Genomic DNA, 17,917 nt, shown 5'->3' with positions numbered 1-17,917 from the left:
CCGCTCGGCCGGCAGCTTTATAAACTGTTATTTAAGCTACACTGAGCACCTGCATTGGGCCTTGACAAATACAATAGAGATTAGAGTGGGATTTTGAAATTGCAGCCGGCTCGCTCTTGGCAGGCCAAAATGCCAAATACCTAACAACACATTTTGCACATGTATTCAACAGGGATAATTTAAAGGCCAAGTTCTGCCCTACGTGTATATGAATGTAAAACCGAGGCAAGAATTGCTGGACTTTAAGACTACACATATAGCTAATAATTATCATAATAATTAGAATATATTAATGACATTTTTTTTATTCTTTGGAACACCCCCTGAGGTTTAATCTTGATACAAAACACTCACCATTAAGTCTTTGTGAAACTCAACACAAGCATTAAACCAACCAGATCTCTATCGTGCACGACTCATCTAAACAACTGGGCACATGGCATATCTGACTAAAGGTATTTCCACCCACCAATGTCAAGCCAATGTTTGACATGAGGGTTGGCTTTTTGATAAAAAGCATAGATAGCTACCGGAACTACTTTGGGGGGGGGGGGGGGGGGGGGGGGAAGAGATATAGGGATCTGTGTGAGCTAGGCAGGCCAGTGTAGCAATACACATATCCAGAGGCCAGCATAAAGATATCGTTTACACAAACCTCGGCACCCATTCTGAGGAAAATTTCAGTTCTCATCTGGGCAGAGGTCAAATAAATGGGGACCTATGAGCTGCACCGCTGTTAGTGGTGAGACAGGGCGGCCTCCGTTTAGTTTGGGTGCATTTGGAAATTAGGTACGGATTGGGTTTGGTTTTACCTAGTCTGCTGGCATCCTGGGAGGGGGGTTCGAGAAGGGGCAGTGGGGGCTTGCCATACCACCCTAGAAGGTACACGTGGTCTTATCTGGCACCATCTGACGTCTGGCAGGTCTCTGCGCCACCCTGGTATCATTATTATTATTGTTATTACTCCCCACCTGCATGGCAGCCCTGGAGGCACTAGTGGAGGGGGGAGAGACCATGGGGGAGAGATGGCCTCACGCTGATAAATACAACACCCAGTGTTTCCTTCTAGGTGAGTGGGAGGGTGGGTATTGTCATGTGTAGGGATGGGGATCGAAACACGGTTCTATCAAGGACCCGGTTCCACTTTTTTCAAAACCCGAAAATGATTAAAGTTTGGGCTTATCGATACGACTATTGAGTCCCGTCGTTCTTTTATTATTTTTTTGTCCCGTAGGTCCTGTAACGTAATGTTGTGTCCCTCGAGTCGCGTCACGGCATTTAAATCAAATCGAAATTGTCAGCAAACAGTTATTACAACTTTACAAGTAAAACAAGTGAAGTCTGGCTGTTAACTTTGCTCGCGACGATGGCTGAACGGGCGAAAAGGGCGAAAATCATTTATTGTAAAGGGGGGGAACACAACCTCAATGGCCATTGGCCAAGCACATTAGCATTGTGTATCAAATAAAGGCCAAATGCAGTACCTTCGACTGTCTCCGAGTTGAAAAGCCTCGTCTTAATCATCCACTCAAACTACGAGCGGTAATCGCACACACAGACATTGTCGCTAGTCCCGTCAGTTAAAAATAGTAATCCAATTGGGAAATCTGTGTTGTAATCAGCAGCATACAAGCTAGTTATCTTAAAAAGTAAATAAAAGTTTCAGATGTGCTGCATGATGATGTGTTGAGGTTGGCTCAGTAAAACGACTGTCAGGTTATAATGATGCGTTCAAATGTAACATGTTATCATGATACGTTCAAATGTAACATAAAGAAACGGTAAATTGAGTTTTTCGTGAGAAACATGAGTAATACTGTATTACTCATGTTTCTTTACTACTAATACAGTTGTATAGTGCTCTAATCATTTTAGTTTATTTAACTAAAAGTACTGATGTCAATATTTATTAAGAATTACATATTTAATTAAAAATGCAATTATTTATTTCCTAAATATTTTCCTCATCACTAAAGATGCTTCGTATTTCCACCAAATAATAGAAAAGTATCGATAGTGGTATCGATAAAGACTCGGATCGTTAAGGAGCATAGAAAATGGTATCAATATCAATAAATATTAATGATCCCCATCCCTAGTCATGTGCATGGGACTGTAGAAGTCGCTTTAATTACGCTACAGCTAATGATAACCCAATCGACCCGGATTCAGCCTTTCAAGAAAGATGTTCAAACAAGGCGAGAACGGTGAAAGCGAATCACCTGTCAACTGCGTCCGATAGCGCTACCTCCTGAACCAGGTCTCTCTATCTCTACACACATGCAGCCTTTGGCGTTACAGGGGCCATTATGTGGTTGGGAGAAATGCGGGAAAATCTGTTCCGCCAATTTCCCTGCAGAAGATTGTTAGATTGTTACATCACTTGTACATCACATTGCCGCAACAGTGAAGTGCACAAGCACCCACAACGTAGGTCGCGCTGACTAAAGCCATTCACAATGCTCTCAAGGAGATACTTTACTCCAAACTCGTTTTGCAGTGTAAAACACAAGCAGGAGGGGAAATATAAACCACTCTACAACGGAATGCAGTTTCTTTAATCCATTTAACTGAAGGATTGACAAAATAGGTGATTTTGGCAGACCTGACAAGGTTCAAAACAACAAAGCAAAGGGTTTTACGCCATGGCCAATGCTGTGTTAATGTAAAATGTCAAAGTTAATCTGTAAGGACTTTAAATATGCGCGAACCAGCGCACACTCACACACAAACACTAAGCACACCTCAGCAAGTATCAAACCTGAGAAATAGTTTATAGACGGTAACCATGACAACTAATCCTTAACCGGAAAATAAGGATCACAATTAATCAACAACAGTTGGGGTTGTGTGTGTCTGTGTGTGCGTGTGTGTGTTTGTGTGAGAGAGAAATAGACTATGAGTCATGAAACGACGACTGGTAATAGTACAGGTAATATAAACAATATTTGTAGACATTGTAGTCTTATTTTAGCATGTATTTAACCACAATTTAAGTAGCACATTGTTCTGCCTACCATTGCCTTTGAGAGTGTGGGGGAACTCTGGTACCTCCCACTCATTTCATAAACAACATTAAATTAATCTATTAAATAGGAGTTAAAACATCCTCATCAACAAGGTGACGTAGTCGTTTGTTTTGGAAACACAAATAACCATGTATTAAATCAAATGTATTCAATTTAAATTGTCACCATTTCGTTGTATAAATGGGTATGAGATATTGTTGAACATTTGAATTGTCTTAACGTCAACACCTGAGACACATGCCGGCAAATATAACCACCCCACCACACAAAAATAATTCCAGGAAAAACATTCCCCATGATTTTTCTGGGGTTTACCCAACGTTTGCGGCCGCAACATTATCAGTGAATAATCATCTCATGCAAATGGCCAACACTGGTTCCCGACGAAAGCGCAACTCAATTTGAATAACCGTAGCGTTTGTCCTTCTCCTGCTGACGTCTTCACCCGGGATGGGACACAGCGGTCGTATTTCACCCGGGACGATGGCTAAATTATGCAAAAAAATTGCTAAGTGATTAGCATTAACGCGCAGGCTTCTCCATTGAGCGGCAGGGCACGGCGCTTTGTTCTCCCCTCTGACAGACAATACCATTAACCTTTGCAATTTAGGCTGCGCTCGCCGCTGACTGGGTTCGCGGAGGCAGTGACCCCGGCACCACACTGCTCCGTCTGGAGAGAGGTGGCGCTGGGCTGCTACTGCTAACCTTCCTCCATCACCAGGGCTAACCGGCGAGAAATATAGCATCTCATCTGCTCGCAGCACCCGCTCGTCTCATCCGACACAACAGAGATACATTTAGGGATAAATCAAAAGGTGATGTGAGGGGTGTGTGTGTGTGTGTGTGTGTGTGTGTGTGTGTGTGTGTGTGTGTGTGTGTGTGTGTGTGTGTGTGTGTGTGTGTTTCTGTGTAAGTGTCTTAAGACACACACACACACTTTCTCTCTCTCTCTCGTTTGTTGTGATTGGATGAATATTGTGTTGTTGGCAGACTTTTGCATTTCATTTTCACAACCATTTTGTAACCAATTCTTCCATTCTTATAGAACAGTGAATGAAAGCCATTCCACAAGGGGCAACATTTTGAATTTAGATCCAAAAAATACATTATACACCTGGGACCTAATTAAAATGTCCTACAGAAATAGAGGGACTAAAAGGACTGAGCGCTTACATGCTCAGTTTACATTATAAAATTATTGAAAGGATCCTACAGAGCAATTCAACTTTTCACTAGTCTAGTTCAAGGAGAAGTCTCGCTGGAGTTGAATTGTTGCAGGTAGAGAACAGTGGAAACGGGAGAGAAGAGAGATAACTACCCTAAGCAGCTGGGCGAATAGATCAACACTGATTCTTCTTGAATCATCCCAATAATCCAGGAATAAATGTTTTTCAAAAAAACTTTAAGTGAATGTTTAAAAAAAAAGAAAGAAACGAAAAAACGTCCTACCCGAGTAACAAACCAGAAGCTTTGGCCAAAGGTTTAAAGGGGACGCGTCACAGTAACGGTTTTATGAGTTTGGTAAAAGGTAAAGGCATCACACTTACAGCTCCTTAAGCCCCGCCTCCACAGGCAGAGGCCACACAAGCTCAACATCGCGGCTAACCGCTAGCATCTCATCTCACTAATCTTATATTGTGGAACACAGTGAACTTAAATCCAACCTAAATGAACCGACAAGTCACTTCAAGTCAACTATCATTTGGTGTTTGTGTATAAACCGCCGCAAGGGATCACATCAATATTCTTATTTACGATTATAATCACTACGATGGGTGTCATTGCGATGACGCTTAACCAGGCAGGGGTTCGGTGTGTTGCCGCGGTTACCGGGTACTGCTGGTAGTTGTACAGGTTGTTGTAGTAGGCAGGGTAGCGGCTGGGCTGGTAGAAGTTGTAGTAGGCGTCCACCGTCAGGTCAGAGGTCCCTTCGGCCTGGGGCTTGACGGGGGGGCTGGAGGATGAGGAAGGGCTGCCCCCTGCACAGGAAACAGGAAACAGGAAACGATGAACCATTGATTACCAAAGTAAAAGCAGCTGTCTGCTTCAGTCTGCTGTACGGTTTGGAGGTATGTTTTTTGGTTTTATGAATGGTTGATGCACACACTGTCACTTCTATAATTTATAATAATTAACACTTATCTGTTCATCTATAACTGAAATACATTTCGAATGAGAAAAAAAAAATATGCACGCCATATGTTTCATATTTCTTCACTGAAAACTAAATAAAGGATAACGGTATCTGTTTACAACTGCATCTTATTAGCAACAGCACCATCTGTAGGTGATGTTTGCGATGGCAACCAGAACACTGGTTAAGTACCAGGACACAGTACCCTGTCGTAACCCACCAACACACGGCCTTCTGGCCTGAGAGCGCATCAGTCAGCTCCCTCGGAACAAACACTGAGCGATCGCTTCGTTTGCGGTTCTTTCCCTATCAACAAGGACACATTTCTCCTCACATTCAATTTTCTGTCGCACACATCAGAGATACAGAGCGGTTATTAAAAGGCGGTGATAAGGAAGTCTCCCCGGTCCATGCCCTGCCTCTATCATCACGGAGGCAGTGTGTGCTTGACTCCTCTCTCTCGCTCTCCCCCCACTATCCTGTCACCCATCCAGGTACTGCGCACAAGTTCATGCAGGAATGGGTACAGAAACGTACTCACACATACACATGCACGCACACAAAATCACACACACACACAATCACACATGCACACAGAAATGCCCACGCACCACAGACATGCAGTGGGGCCAATTGGGTTCAGCGGTGGTCAGCCTTGATGTCTCTGGCTCATGAGGTAGATATGAGAACAGGAGGGAACAGACTGTCTATGTGTCAGGAGACAGTATAGAGGGAGGTTAGTCTACCTCCCTCTATTCACCTCCACAACGCTCTCTCTCTCCCTCTCTATCATTCTCTATACTTTTCCCTCTCTATCTATCTCAAACTCTCTCAGTTTCTGCTTATCTCACTCTTCATCCCACTCCGTCTCTCTCTCTCTCTCTCTCCTCTCCCCCCCACCCTCAATGGATCCACACAGTGGTTGAAACTCAAGTGTCTAGCTTGGGACAGGCCAGCGTAGACAGACCCTCAGTTCTGTTCCCTCTCTAACGCACTCCAGACAGCATTCTCCTGTATTCGTTGTCTACACAGCAAACACAGTATATAGACAAAATACTGATAGAGTATTGTATCGTTTTGTATTCTCCTCATTACATTTTTTCTAAAAGACCAGCAAAGTACACCGAGTCCTGAACTATCTGGGCCAACCAAAATGTTGGTAGATAACCTAAGGCTACGTTTACACGATGACGGTCTGAACAGAAGACGCAAAAGTGGCTTTGCGTCTTCACTTTTCCGGCATTTTCGGGAGGAAATCTGCGTGCATACGGTGACGCAAAAGTGTGTGGATTTCGATTGGGTATGCATGTCAGGCGGCTAGGTGGTGCTGTGATACACCATCACACAACACCGCCATGTCTGAGCGCATGCGTAGGATCTTCCGTTTTCCCTAATCTGTGGCGCGAAAACCAAAACAGAATTACAGATCCTTCTCTGTTCAGTAATACTATCTGTACATATTCTCTACATTTCGTGGAAAGACTCCTGTAAGTTTATTAGAGCTGCCAGAGCAGCTTGACGGTCCGACGCATGGAAATAATCCAACATGTTTGTTTATTTCCCTGTACTGGCGCTGCATGTGACGTAAACGCGTACACAACGTGAGCCGAGTTTTGCGTCTTGGCAGTGTAGACGGAAACACTACGGCGGAGCGTATTCAAGTTTTCCACTCTGGAGGGTGGTTTCAGATTTTTGCCTTTTTAAGCCCCAAAAACGCCGTCACCGTCTAAACTAAAGGCACTTCCGATAAAATATTGGGTCGTTTTTACCCGCAAGCGTCCTCGTGTAAACGGGGCCTAAAAGCCTGGCAAACTCCAGTCTTGTAACTGTATTTACACATCCTTTCAATTATATTTATAATGTAATAATTAAATATTTATTAATGTATTCCAAATGTATGATTTAATCCAGCAATTTGTGATCATGTCACTAGGAGTGGTGCATATTTGGAACAATTACCCTCTGTACTAAATCCTATGAATTTAATAAATCAATTAATGAAGAAACAAATAAAGGCTGATAGGATTATTGGCGTGAGCTGAGAGAGGGTGACATCCTCACCATTGATGGGGGTTGATGCAGAGAAGCTGGAGGACGTGGTAGGGGAGCAGCCCTCCACTGAATACAAGCAGTTGCCACCCGCTTCATTCTTCACCACCATGTCAGAGCTGGACAGCGTTATGGGACTACATATCCCAAGCTCCTCTTCCTGGGCCTGCTGACGACGTAGGGCCACCTGCCACAGGGGAGACAGCGTCGAGATAGCATCTGTTGTAGTACTTTTTTTACACATCCATGGTAGATGAAAGTCAAAGATTAGCGATTGTTTATGGCAGATCCAGAGTGGCACTGGGCAGATCCAATAGTTTTAAACTTCAACCGACACCCGCCTTCAAGTGAGTTGACGTTAGTCAATTGAGTGGGTCCAGGCTCTCTGTGCCAATGAAATGAAACACTAGAGTCTGGAACACACGAGAGTCTGGAAGGACCCTGCTAGAGATGGGACTCACATAATCTCAGATTCTTTCGGCTGGAGGAAAAAGGCCCAACCCCAGGTCTAGACTATCCTGCCCCGGTCCAGTCTGGCCATGTGGTCTATGCAGCAGTATGTTCAACTGCACATTCATATGAAATATATGATGTATCGATGACAATACCAGTTTCCACTTTTATTATAATCTAGTTTTACTTCATTATAAAGCACGAAGATACATTGTAACTATGTAATTGTACATTGTAACATTGTAATTGTGCTAGCCCCAACCACCTGTAGATTATTTTATTGTTAAAAGCATGTTTACAAACTGCGGACATGGCTTCAAACAACTGTAACAATGATCTGATGAGTAAACATTTAAATATTAACAACATGACCTTGTTTTTAATCAAGCTAGCATTGACTGATGCAATGCAGCACGTCTCTGGAAATTACTTCGACACGTGCAACTTCAGCCAAATCATAGAAGCATCTAGTACAGGCCTATTACTACTAGTGTATAAAACCCCAATATATTAGAAAACGGTCATATCTGGCAAAATACATAACTGCAATTTAATACAGGATATACCATTGGTTTCAATAAAAGGTGGAGGGAGGCTAATTTCAAAAAGACATGTTACCTGAGCCGCCATTACTCTCTGCCTCTCTGCAATAAGTTTGCATTTCGGACATTGGCAATCTCTCCAGTTGCAAAAACGCTTATGTCCCTTCAGGGGAGACATGTATCCGTGGTTCCTGCATCGGGAACACTTGGGCATCCTCGGGGTTTTCTTGGTACTGGATGGGGCTGGGGACATGGGTCCCGGGCCGGCCAGGTGCTGCTGCTTGACGTCCTCCTGAATGCTCATCCTTTTCTTGAAACTTTGGTTTCTTGATAAACCAAAACAAGAGAAGCACAAAAACGGAGAGTGGTCCTCACTGTGTATGAGTTGATCTGTGCAGGGTTGTGATATTAACTGAGGGTTGTTTACTAATGCAGGGTGATGCCTAACGGGGAAGAGGGCAACGCTTCTTTAGTAGCGAGTTAACACAGGGGCTTAATTCCATGGGAGGGCCTAAACTGGACGCGTGGGAGGCCCGTTGTGTGGGTGTCGTGATATTAAGTGGGATGTGTAAAGTATGCATGCACATCCCCTACGATGAGGTGGATTACAGACGAAGAGAATGAAATTCACTCATTTTGACACGAAGTTGATAAAAAACTTTTATATTCAGATACTATTTGATGAATCCAGGCGATTAATATCCAACGGAAGGTGAAAAAACAAAGAAACCAATGACTATTCCTTAAAACGCTCAAATATAACACTAAATTAACGTTATGCTTCCCTGGTTTTTAACGATAAGCAGCCTGCAGACGTGCAAGAAGCAGCTGCCCAGGCTGATATATTTGATCAGTCTGACATGGTTACACGATCACACACACAATAACCTACTGCAAACTGGCTATGAATGTGACCCACTACCATGGCATACTAAAAATAGCCATCATTAAAGGCCTTACAAGCACACTTCAATGACGAGGGTAATGAAAAGTTACCAATTAAAATGCTATAATTTAAACTCGGCCCTAAATCAACCACCCGGGACAAATAACTGCCACAAATGACCCCCTGTTAACTAACAGCACTGAAACTCCATAAAACGGCTAACCTCCCTTGCAATAGCATGCATTTGCATGTTTTATTTAAGATTTGATTGAATCCTGCAATTAATTCAATATTTCATACCAAATATATTTAATATGCATTTGTAATATTACCACGATTGAAGAACTATTGACACATTAAAGGGACACTTGTAAAAAATACTCCCATCTAGTGGTACAATTGTATATTGCATTCAAACTAATGTGCCAAGAAGCTGTGTCATGACATCCAATACTACCTCATCGAGTCATTCGAGTGATGATGAGGTTCGTTATTTCAAACTGCATTGAATCATTAGTGTAAGCTAATGATGTATGAGTAATTATTCCTCGAGCAAGATAGTTAATTATTTCAGTCATCATTCACGCTGGCTGGGAGTGAAAACGCATTTGCATTTCCTGTACCACGTAATGCTTTTTGTCCCTCTCGGCAGTTCATAGACCGGAAGAACATGGAAGCCTCCATGAAGCTTACCCGTCCTATGTTACTACATATAAATTATTCTTTGCTCAGGAGGATAAGTGAGATTTTTGGCAGAGATAATTTTACACCAATGAGGACTTATTTATGAATGAATACGTTGATTTGAGGTAATAAATGACTTAAAATATTACACAGTGTCCCTTTAAGGAAGCTTATGAATTCAGGGACATAAGCTCTTCCATTATCATTGTGCATCTGGAATCCTTTCGCACTTTTTGCTTTGTAGTATCAGTTCTTAACAGAAGATGGAAATCAGTCATTTAACACTAACAAAGTGAACAGCTTACACTATACATTAGACGATATAAGGAAAGAAGGCTGGACAAAAAAATAAAGACACAAAAAAGAAAATTAGAATCTCTAATGAACAAAGTATATACACAATGGAATAATACATATATCTGGATTAAAACTATATACCTTGATAAATATATAACTTCATGTCATGTTACATCATAAAAAATACTGTGATATTATTTTAAATAGATACAAAGGATTTTGTATACAAGTATAATTTCTTCCGATAGTTACATCTAATAAAGGGACTCCGCGCTCCATGTCTGTGTAGGAAAGCTTGGTGAACTCAGGGGCCGACTGGGGGCCCTAGGATACATACGGGGTGTTGAGGGGAGAGCGCTGCACACACACGGGACCGGCACCATACACGGGCGAGCACGCGGAGCGGTGGTCGGATATACTGAATGCCGCTTCGTCGTGTCAAAGCTTGGCTCACATTTACGATGACTTCGAAGGTGATGCCGATTTACGACGTGCGCTCCTTCACGTTATCGCCGTCTCGCACTAAATATTGTCTTGAGTGTTGGTCTGTACTATTGTCTGTCTAATAAGTTTGTTACATTCGTTTTTTACATAAAAAATAAAGGACACTTTGGAGATGTCGGAGGCATATATGAGTATACGCAACGATCTAAACGATTTAGAGTAAATAAAAGACAAAAGCTTGGAAGAGGCGGGACCTCTAATCAAATATGCTTCTTCTCGTGGGACTGGGCGACGTCTTTCTGCCCAGGCGAGGCGTACCCTAAAACACACACGCACACAAAACACTGTGAACAAAAGTTAAAATAACAATGAAAAGGAACTAATGGGATCAGAGCGTGTTTGGGGAACCCACCGGGGACTGAGCTTTGGAGAAGTTGACGTGTGCATACAGCAGCACGGCGATGTCCTTGTGTCCGGCCTCCAGCGCTATGGAGAGGGCGTTACTCTCGTCCTAAAGGGGGAGGGACAGGAAGCCACAGAAAGCAGGGTTGGTTAAATTGAGTACTTCAGAAGGTCCGGCGCTTATGGTATGACATTTGGAGATGTTTTGGTTTTGAAGAACCCCCCCCCGGCACAGCAGTAGGCCTGTTCACACCAATAGTTCAAATGTATTTGAACTATGGGGTCATCTAGCAGTCTCTCTTATCGAAAATTGTTTGTTTCATTAAGCAGCAGGTAAAACTTGCTTTACAAAGCCACTCACTGCGAAGTTCAGGGATTGGCAAGAAACTATGAAAATGTGTATTCCTACTAAAGTCATTTTTCGGGACCGAAACTAGTCACGATAGCGACGTTACGGTACGGTCAACACAACAATCCTTAAAAGTGCTACAGCCAGGTCCTTTACAACTCAAGACGGCCGTCGTGTGAATGAGGTCAATAGCCCCTTTCCTCCTCCACCCAGTAGCCTTACGCTGTCGCTGAGGGTGGCGTGAGCTGAGAGAGGGTGACATCTTCACCTTTGATGGGGGTTGATGCAGAGAAGCTGGAGGACGTGGTAGGGGAGCAGCCCTCCTCTGAATATAGGCAGTTGCCACCCGCTTCATTCTTCCCCACCATGTCTGAGCTGGACAGCGTTATGGGACTACATATCCCAAGCTCCTCTTCCTGGGCCTGCTGACGACGTATGGCCACCTGCCACAGAGGAGACAGCATCAAGATAGCATCACACATCAATGGTAAATGAAAGTCAAACATTAGCGATTGGTTATGGCAGATCCAGAGTGGCACTGGGCAGATCCAATAGTTTTAAACTTCAACCGACACCCGCCTTCAAGTGAGTTGACGTTAGTCAATTGAGTGGGTCCAGACTCTCTGTGCAAATGAAATGAAACACGAGTCTGGAAGGGCTGGGTACGACGGAGTATTAAGGCCACACATGAAGAAAATATTTTTTTTTGCCGTGACGAGATTAAAGTCGAAACGTCGACTTTAAAGTCAACATGTCTAAATTAAACTCGAAATGTCGAGAAAACAGTTGAAATGTCATGTCGACTTTATTCTCGACGTGTCGAGACAAAACTCAAAACGTCGAGAATAAAGTTGAAATATTATGTTGACTTTAATCTCGATTTGTCGACTTTAAAGTCGACATTAAACTCGAAATGGCGAGAATAGTTTAAATTAGTTGGGAGAGATAGCAACCGCTCCACGGGCCTGCACTGAATCCAATGGCTTGTGTAGATAATTTGGTCAAATTGTATTTCAGAATTGGGTTTAACAATAAAGAGATACTCGCTGCTTTAGCGCCGAACCACAGTGTGGTGATTAGTGTAAGGACGCTGAGAAGGTTGTGCGGAAAACTTCGTCTGTTCAGGAGGAGGAATGATACAAACCTGGAAGAAGTGGCCCCGTTCTAGCAAACTGAACTGGCTGGAAATGGGCAGATGCAAGGATACAGATGGTTGCGACTCCGTGAAATACATAAAGGTTATGTTGTGTCGCAAAACACAGAAAGACAATTGATCAAGTTGCGTGATCCTGAGGGTATGAACAGGCCTGCCTTAACCTGCAATTGGGCCTTGGGGCTGGGAGGTTTCGTAGGCCCCCTGAGAGGGGATCTTACGATGAAGATGCGTAATTTTTTTTCCGATGGTGGGGGTGGGGGGGTGTTGTTAGACGAGAAATCCTGACGGGGGGGGTGAGACGACTGTGGCTGTGGTGTCAAGCCCCAAACAAAAAATCACATTGTCTTGGGCCTTCGCCGATCGGGGGGCCTATCATGGGCCAGTATAAGAAAACAAAACTGAAGAAAACTGTAGAGCAAAGGCATGCCCTGCATCTGAGGCGAAGGCAATATTACAGCAAAGGTCCGAATGCACTCTGGCATATGGATGGGTACGATGAACTAAAGCCAGACGCAGTGCCGCTGCTAGCTATTTTGGGGCCCTAAGCATAACTCCTTTATGGCCCCCCCCCCCCCCCCCCCCGAAAAAAAGAATTGGTTTCTGCCAGTTTAACATTTTATTAAAACGCAAAAGTTAAATCTACTTTGTAAACACAGTTCACAGAACAGCCAAAACATACATACAGTACACACAAGTATTGGAATGTCCAAAATCTTTTAAATTAAATAGTTATCCATAAATACAAACTTAAAACTAGAAGTATACAAGTAAGAACAATTCTTCTATGAAGCAAAGATTTACAAGCAGAAACAATTTACACAAATATTTACACACTTTACTTTGTAAACAGAGACAGCCTATTTATTTTTATTTTTTTGGGGCCCCCCTCAGGACTTGAGGCCCTACGCGCAGCGCGTAGTGCGCGTTATGGGAGCGGCATTGCAATCAGTGGTTGCATTGAAGGTTTTAGTCGCTATATTGTTTGGATGGAGGCCTACACCACAAACAATGACCCGAGGGTTATTGCCGAGCCGACTACTTCGTGTCATCCACTGCACGCTTGGGAGGATGCCCGGAGCGTCTGCGTGCTGACAGAGGAACGGAAAATGGACACGTCGAGATTGTGATGTTTCAACTTTATTCTCGACATTTCGAGTTTAATGTCGACATGTTGACTTTAAAGTTAACGTGTCGATTTTAATCTCGTCACGGGGGAAAAAAAAAAAAATCTTCACGGGCGGTGGAGGAAAAAGGCCCAACCCCAGGTCTAGACTATGCTGCCACGGTCCGAGTCTGGCCATGTTGTCTATGCAGCAGTATGTTCAACTGCACATGCATATTGTATTAATGAAATACATGATTTATCGATGACAATACCAGTTTCCACTCTTATTATAATCTAGTGTTACTTCATTGTAAAGCATGAAGACATTGTAACGGGTGCTAGCCCCAACCACCTGTAGCTGATTTTAACATGTTCACAAACCACGGGCATGACTTGAAACAACTGTAACTGATCTGATGAGTAAACAATTAAATATTAACATCATGACCTTGTTTTTAATTAAGCTAGCATTGACTGATGCAATGCAGGACCTCTCTGGATTTACTTTGAGACGTGCAACTTCAGCCAAATCATAGAAGCATCTAGTACAGGCCTATTACTAGTATATAAAACCCCAATATACATACATAACTTCAATTTAATACAGGATATGCCATTGGTTTCAATAAAAGGGTTTAAATGGTGGAGGGAGGCTAATTTCAAAAATACATTTTACCTGAGCCGCCATTACTCTCTGCCTCCAAGTTCGCACTTCGGACATTGGCAATCTCTCCAGTTGCAAAAACGCTTATGTCCCTTCAATGGAGACATGTGTTCTTGGTTCCTGCATCGGGAACACTTGGGAATCCTCGGGGTTTTCTTGGTACTGGACGCGGCTGGGACATGGGTCCCGGGCCGGCAAGGTGCGGCTGCTTGACGTCCTCCTGAATGCTCATCCTTTTCTTGAAACTTTGGTTTCTTGATCAACCAAAACAAGAGAAGAACAAAGGGAGAGTGGTCCTCACTGTGTATGAGTTGATCTGTGCAGGGTTGTGATATTAACTGAGGGTGGTTTACTAATGCAGGGTGATGCCTAACGGGGAAGAGGGCAACACTTCTTTAGTAGCGAGTTAACCCAGGGGCTTAATTCCATTTCCATGGGAGGGCCTAAACTGGACGCGTGGGAGGCCCATTGTGTGGGTGTCGTGATATTAAGTGGGATGTGTACAGTATGCATGCACATCCCCTACGATGAGGAGGATTACAGACGAAGAGAATGAAATTCCCGCATTCTGACACGAAGTTGATAAAAAGAAACTCAGTATTCAGATACTATTTGATGATTCCACGTGATTAATATCCAACGGAAGGTGAAACAACAAACAAACCAATGACTAGTCCTTAAAACGCTAAAATATAACACTTAATTAACGTTATGCTTCCCTGGTTTTTAACGATACAAGCAGCCTGCAGACGTGCAAGAAGCCGATGCCCAGGCTGACATATTTGATCAGTCTGACACGGTTACACAATCACACACAATAACCTACTGCAAACTGGCTATGAATGTGACCCACTATCATGGCATACTAAAAACAACCATCATTAAAGGCCTTACAAGCACACTTCAATGAAGAGGGTAATGAAAAGTTACCAATTAAAATGCTATAATTTAAACTCGGCCCTAAATCAACCAACCGGGACAAATAACTGCCACGAATGTCCCCCTGTTAACTAACAGCACTGAAACCCCATAAAACGGCTAACCTCCCTTGCAATAGCATGCATTTGCATGTTTTATTTAAGATTTGATTGAATACTGCGATTAATTCAATATTTCATACCAAATATATTTAATATGCATTAGTAATATTACCACGATTGAAGACCTATTGACACATTAAGGAAGCTTATGAATTCAGGGACATAAGCTCTTCCATTATCATTGTGCATCTGGAACCCATTCGCACTTTTTTCTTTGTAGTATCAGTTCTTAACAGAAGAGGGCGCTAGTTGAAGTGAAATCGTTTTGTGAGGTCTTCGCTTGACTAAAAAGACTTGCGCAGTCAGAAATGCAGTTTCAATACAGTCGACGATACACCCCAACAAGAGTTGATCGTTTAGTCATATAAAAATAATTACACAAATTTATCATCGGGAAATTATGATAAGGTTGGTCTACCAGTAGATTTAGACGATATAATGGACAGAGTTTTTGTGATATCCATGAAGGAAACAAAAACCAATTGGATTGCATTTAATTGACGTTTATTGTTATATGGAAAAATCTCAGGCACTTTAAATCTCAAATAAAGATGGAAATCAGTACCTGGTTTAACACTAACAAAGTGAACAGCTTACACTATACATTAGACGATATAAGGAAAGAAGGCTGGACAAAAAAATAAAGACACAAAAAAGAAAATTAGAATCTCTAATGAACAAAGTATATACACAATGGAATAATACATATATCTGCATTAAAACTATATACCTTGATAAATATATAACTTCATGTCATGTTACATCATAAGAAATACTCGCAAAAATACTGTGATTTTATTCTTAAATAGATACAAAGGATTTGTATAAAAGTATAATTTCTTCCGATAGTTACATCTAATAAAGGGACTCCACGCTCCATGTCTGTGTACGAAAGCTTGGTGCACTCAGGGGCCGACAGGATACATACGGGGGTGTTGAGGGGAGAGCGCTGCACACACACGGGACCGGCACCATGCACGGGCGAGCACGCGGAGTGGTGGTCGGATATACTGAATGCCGCTTCGTCGTGTCAAAGCTTGGCTCACATTTACGATGACTGCGAAGGTGATGCCGATTTACGACGTGTGCTCCTTCACGTTATCGCCGTCGTAACTCTTCGCCGACTCGCACTAAATATTGCCTTGAGTGTTGGTCTGTACTATTGTCCGTCTGAACCGCTGCACGACCGCAGCCTTCTATAAGTTGGTTACATTCGTTTTTTACATAAAAAATAAAAGGACACTTTGGAGATGTCGGAGGCATATATGAGTATACGCAACGATCTAAACGATTTAGAGTAAATAAAAGACAAAAGCTTGGTTTGTGGGTGTCTAGGGGTTAGAAGTCTTATCCGGGTAGGGGTAAGACGTCTGTGGATGAGAACCAATAGCAGCACAGGGTTTGTGGGAAGAGGCGGCACCTCTAATCAAACATGCTTCTTCTCGTGGGACTGGGCGACGTCTTTCTGCCCAGGCGAGGCGTACCCTAAAACACACGCGCACACAAAACACAGTGAACGAAAGGTAAAATGGCAATGGAAAGGAACTAATGGGATCAGAGCGTGTTTGGGGAACCCACCGGGGACTGAGCTTTGGAGAAGTTGACGTGTGCATACAGCAGCACGGCGATGTCCTTGTGTCCGGCCTCCAGCGCTATGGAGAGGGCGTTACTCTCGTCCTAAAGGGGGGGGGGGACAGGAAGCCACAGAAAGCAGGGTTGGTTAAATTGAGTACTTCGGAAGGCCCGGCGCTTATGGTATGACATTTGGAGATGTTTTGGTTTTGAAGCCCCCCCCCCCCTCCCCCCCATGGGGTCATTTAGCAGTCTCTCGTATCGAAAATTGTTTGTTTCATTACGCAGCAGGTAAAACTTGCTTTACAAAGCACCTCACTGCGAAGCTCAGGGACTAGCAAGAAACTATGAAAATGTGTATTCCTACTAAAGTTTCGGGACCGAAACTAGTCACGATAGCAGTTGTGTACGGTTGTGTACGGTCAACACAACAATCCTTAAAAATGCTACAGCCAGGTCCTTTACAACTCAAGACGGCCGTCATGTGAATGAGGCCAATAGCCCCTTTCTTCCTCCACTCAGTAGCCTTACGCTGTCGCTGAGGGTGGCGTCGCAGCCGGGCTGGCCCAGCAGCAGCTTGACGATCTCCACGTGGCCGTGCTCGCTGGCGCACATCAGGGCCGTGGAGCCCTCGTCGTCCTGGACGTTGACGTCGGCCCCCTGCACCAACAGGGCCCGCACCATGTCCATCCTGCCATGGCTGACCGCCAGCATCAGCCCCGTCTGACCCGCCTGGACGGACACATACGCACACTGAGGATTACTGGTTCTAGCCATCATCTGTACATTTGTTAAGAAATGTAATTTATAGATTTTCTTCACAGCCGAGAGCAGTGGTTCCAAAGTATGAACCTTGCTGTTCATCATGGTTAGACTATAAAGGGCTGATCTCGACGATCTCGGTTTTGGTGTCTTTGGCACCATCTATGGCGAAATAGAGGAACTGAGCACCACAATAGACACAAGTGAGTTAAACAGGGTCTGTTTAACTCCAGGTAGCTCAGTCATACCCTCTCTGGCAGAACAACCATCGCTGGGTGAACACGTTCCTAACTGTGTGTTGCTTGAGGAATGGAATGCCACCACAGACACCCAGTTATTAAGAATCATA

General features: G+C 43.5%; 2 protein-coding genes and 1 long non-coding RNA gene across 13 annotated transcripts in view; all 3 read right to left on the bottom strand.

Moving 5' to 3' along the window:
* Positions 1–8,812, bottom strand: part of LOC130384734 (doublesex- and mab-3-related transcription factor 1-like) — a 22,673-nt gene extending 13,861 nt beyond the window's left edge. The window contains exons 1-3 of the mRNA XM_056593056.1: positions 8,284–8,812; positions 7,225–7,399; positions 4,860–5,008 (exon numbers count right to left, since the gene is read on the bottom strand). Coding sequence (XP_056449031.1) covers positions 4,860–5,008; positions 7,225–7,399; positions 8,284–8,511 — 552 coding nt within the window. The 5' untranslated portion in view covers positions 8,512–8,812. The remainder of the gene's footprint in view (positions 1–4,859; positions 5,009–7,224; positions 7,400–8,283) is intronic.
* A 1,936-nt stretch (positions 8,813–10,748) lies between these two features.
* LOC130383868 (uncharacterized) lies at positions 10,749–11,510 on the bottom strand. The gene is made up of 3 exons (XR_008895856.1): positions 11,492–11,510; positions 10,931–11,029; positions 10,749–10,837 (listed from the first exon to the last, which is right to left on the bottom strand). It is a non-coding gene; the product is annotated as an uncharacterized LOC130383868 (long non-coding RNA).
* A 4,061-nt stretch (positions 11,511–15,571) lies between these two features.
* LOC130383866 (KN motif and ankyrin repeat domain-containing protein 1-like) overlaps positions 15,572–17,917 on the bottom strand; it is a 35,633-nt gene continuing 33,287 nt past the window's right edge. For 10 of the 11 annotated variants that reach the window (XM_056591727.1, XM_056591735.1, XM_056591736.1 and 7 more), the window contains 3 exons: positions 17,338–17,538; positions 16,813–16,911; positions 15,574–16,719 (listed from right to left, as the gene is read on the bottom strand). In XM_056591727.1, the coding sequence (XP_056447702.1) occupies positions 16,657–16,719; positions 16,813–16,911; positions 17,338–17,538 (363 nt within the window). In that variant the 3' untranslated portion in view covers positions 15,574–16,656. Of the gene's footprint in view, positions 16,720–16,812; positions 16,912–17,337; positions 17,539–17,917 lie in introns of all 11 variants that reach the window. The other variant, XM_056591738.1, reaches the window with a different exon arrangement.

This window comes from Gadus chalcogrammus, chromosome 6, assembly GCF_026213295.1.
Source record: "Gadus chalcogrammus isolate NIFS_2021 chromosome 6, NIFS_Gcha_1.0, whole genome shotgun sequence".
NCBI classification, from domain to species: Eukaryota; Metazoa; Chordata; class Actinopteri; order Gadiformes; family Gadidae; genus Gadus; species Gadus chalcogrammus.
The sequence above is the reverse complement of the archived record's forward strand: the minus strand, read 5'-3'. Positions and strand labels throughout refer to the sequence as shown.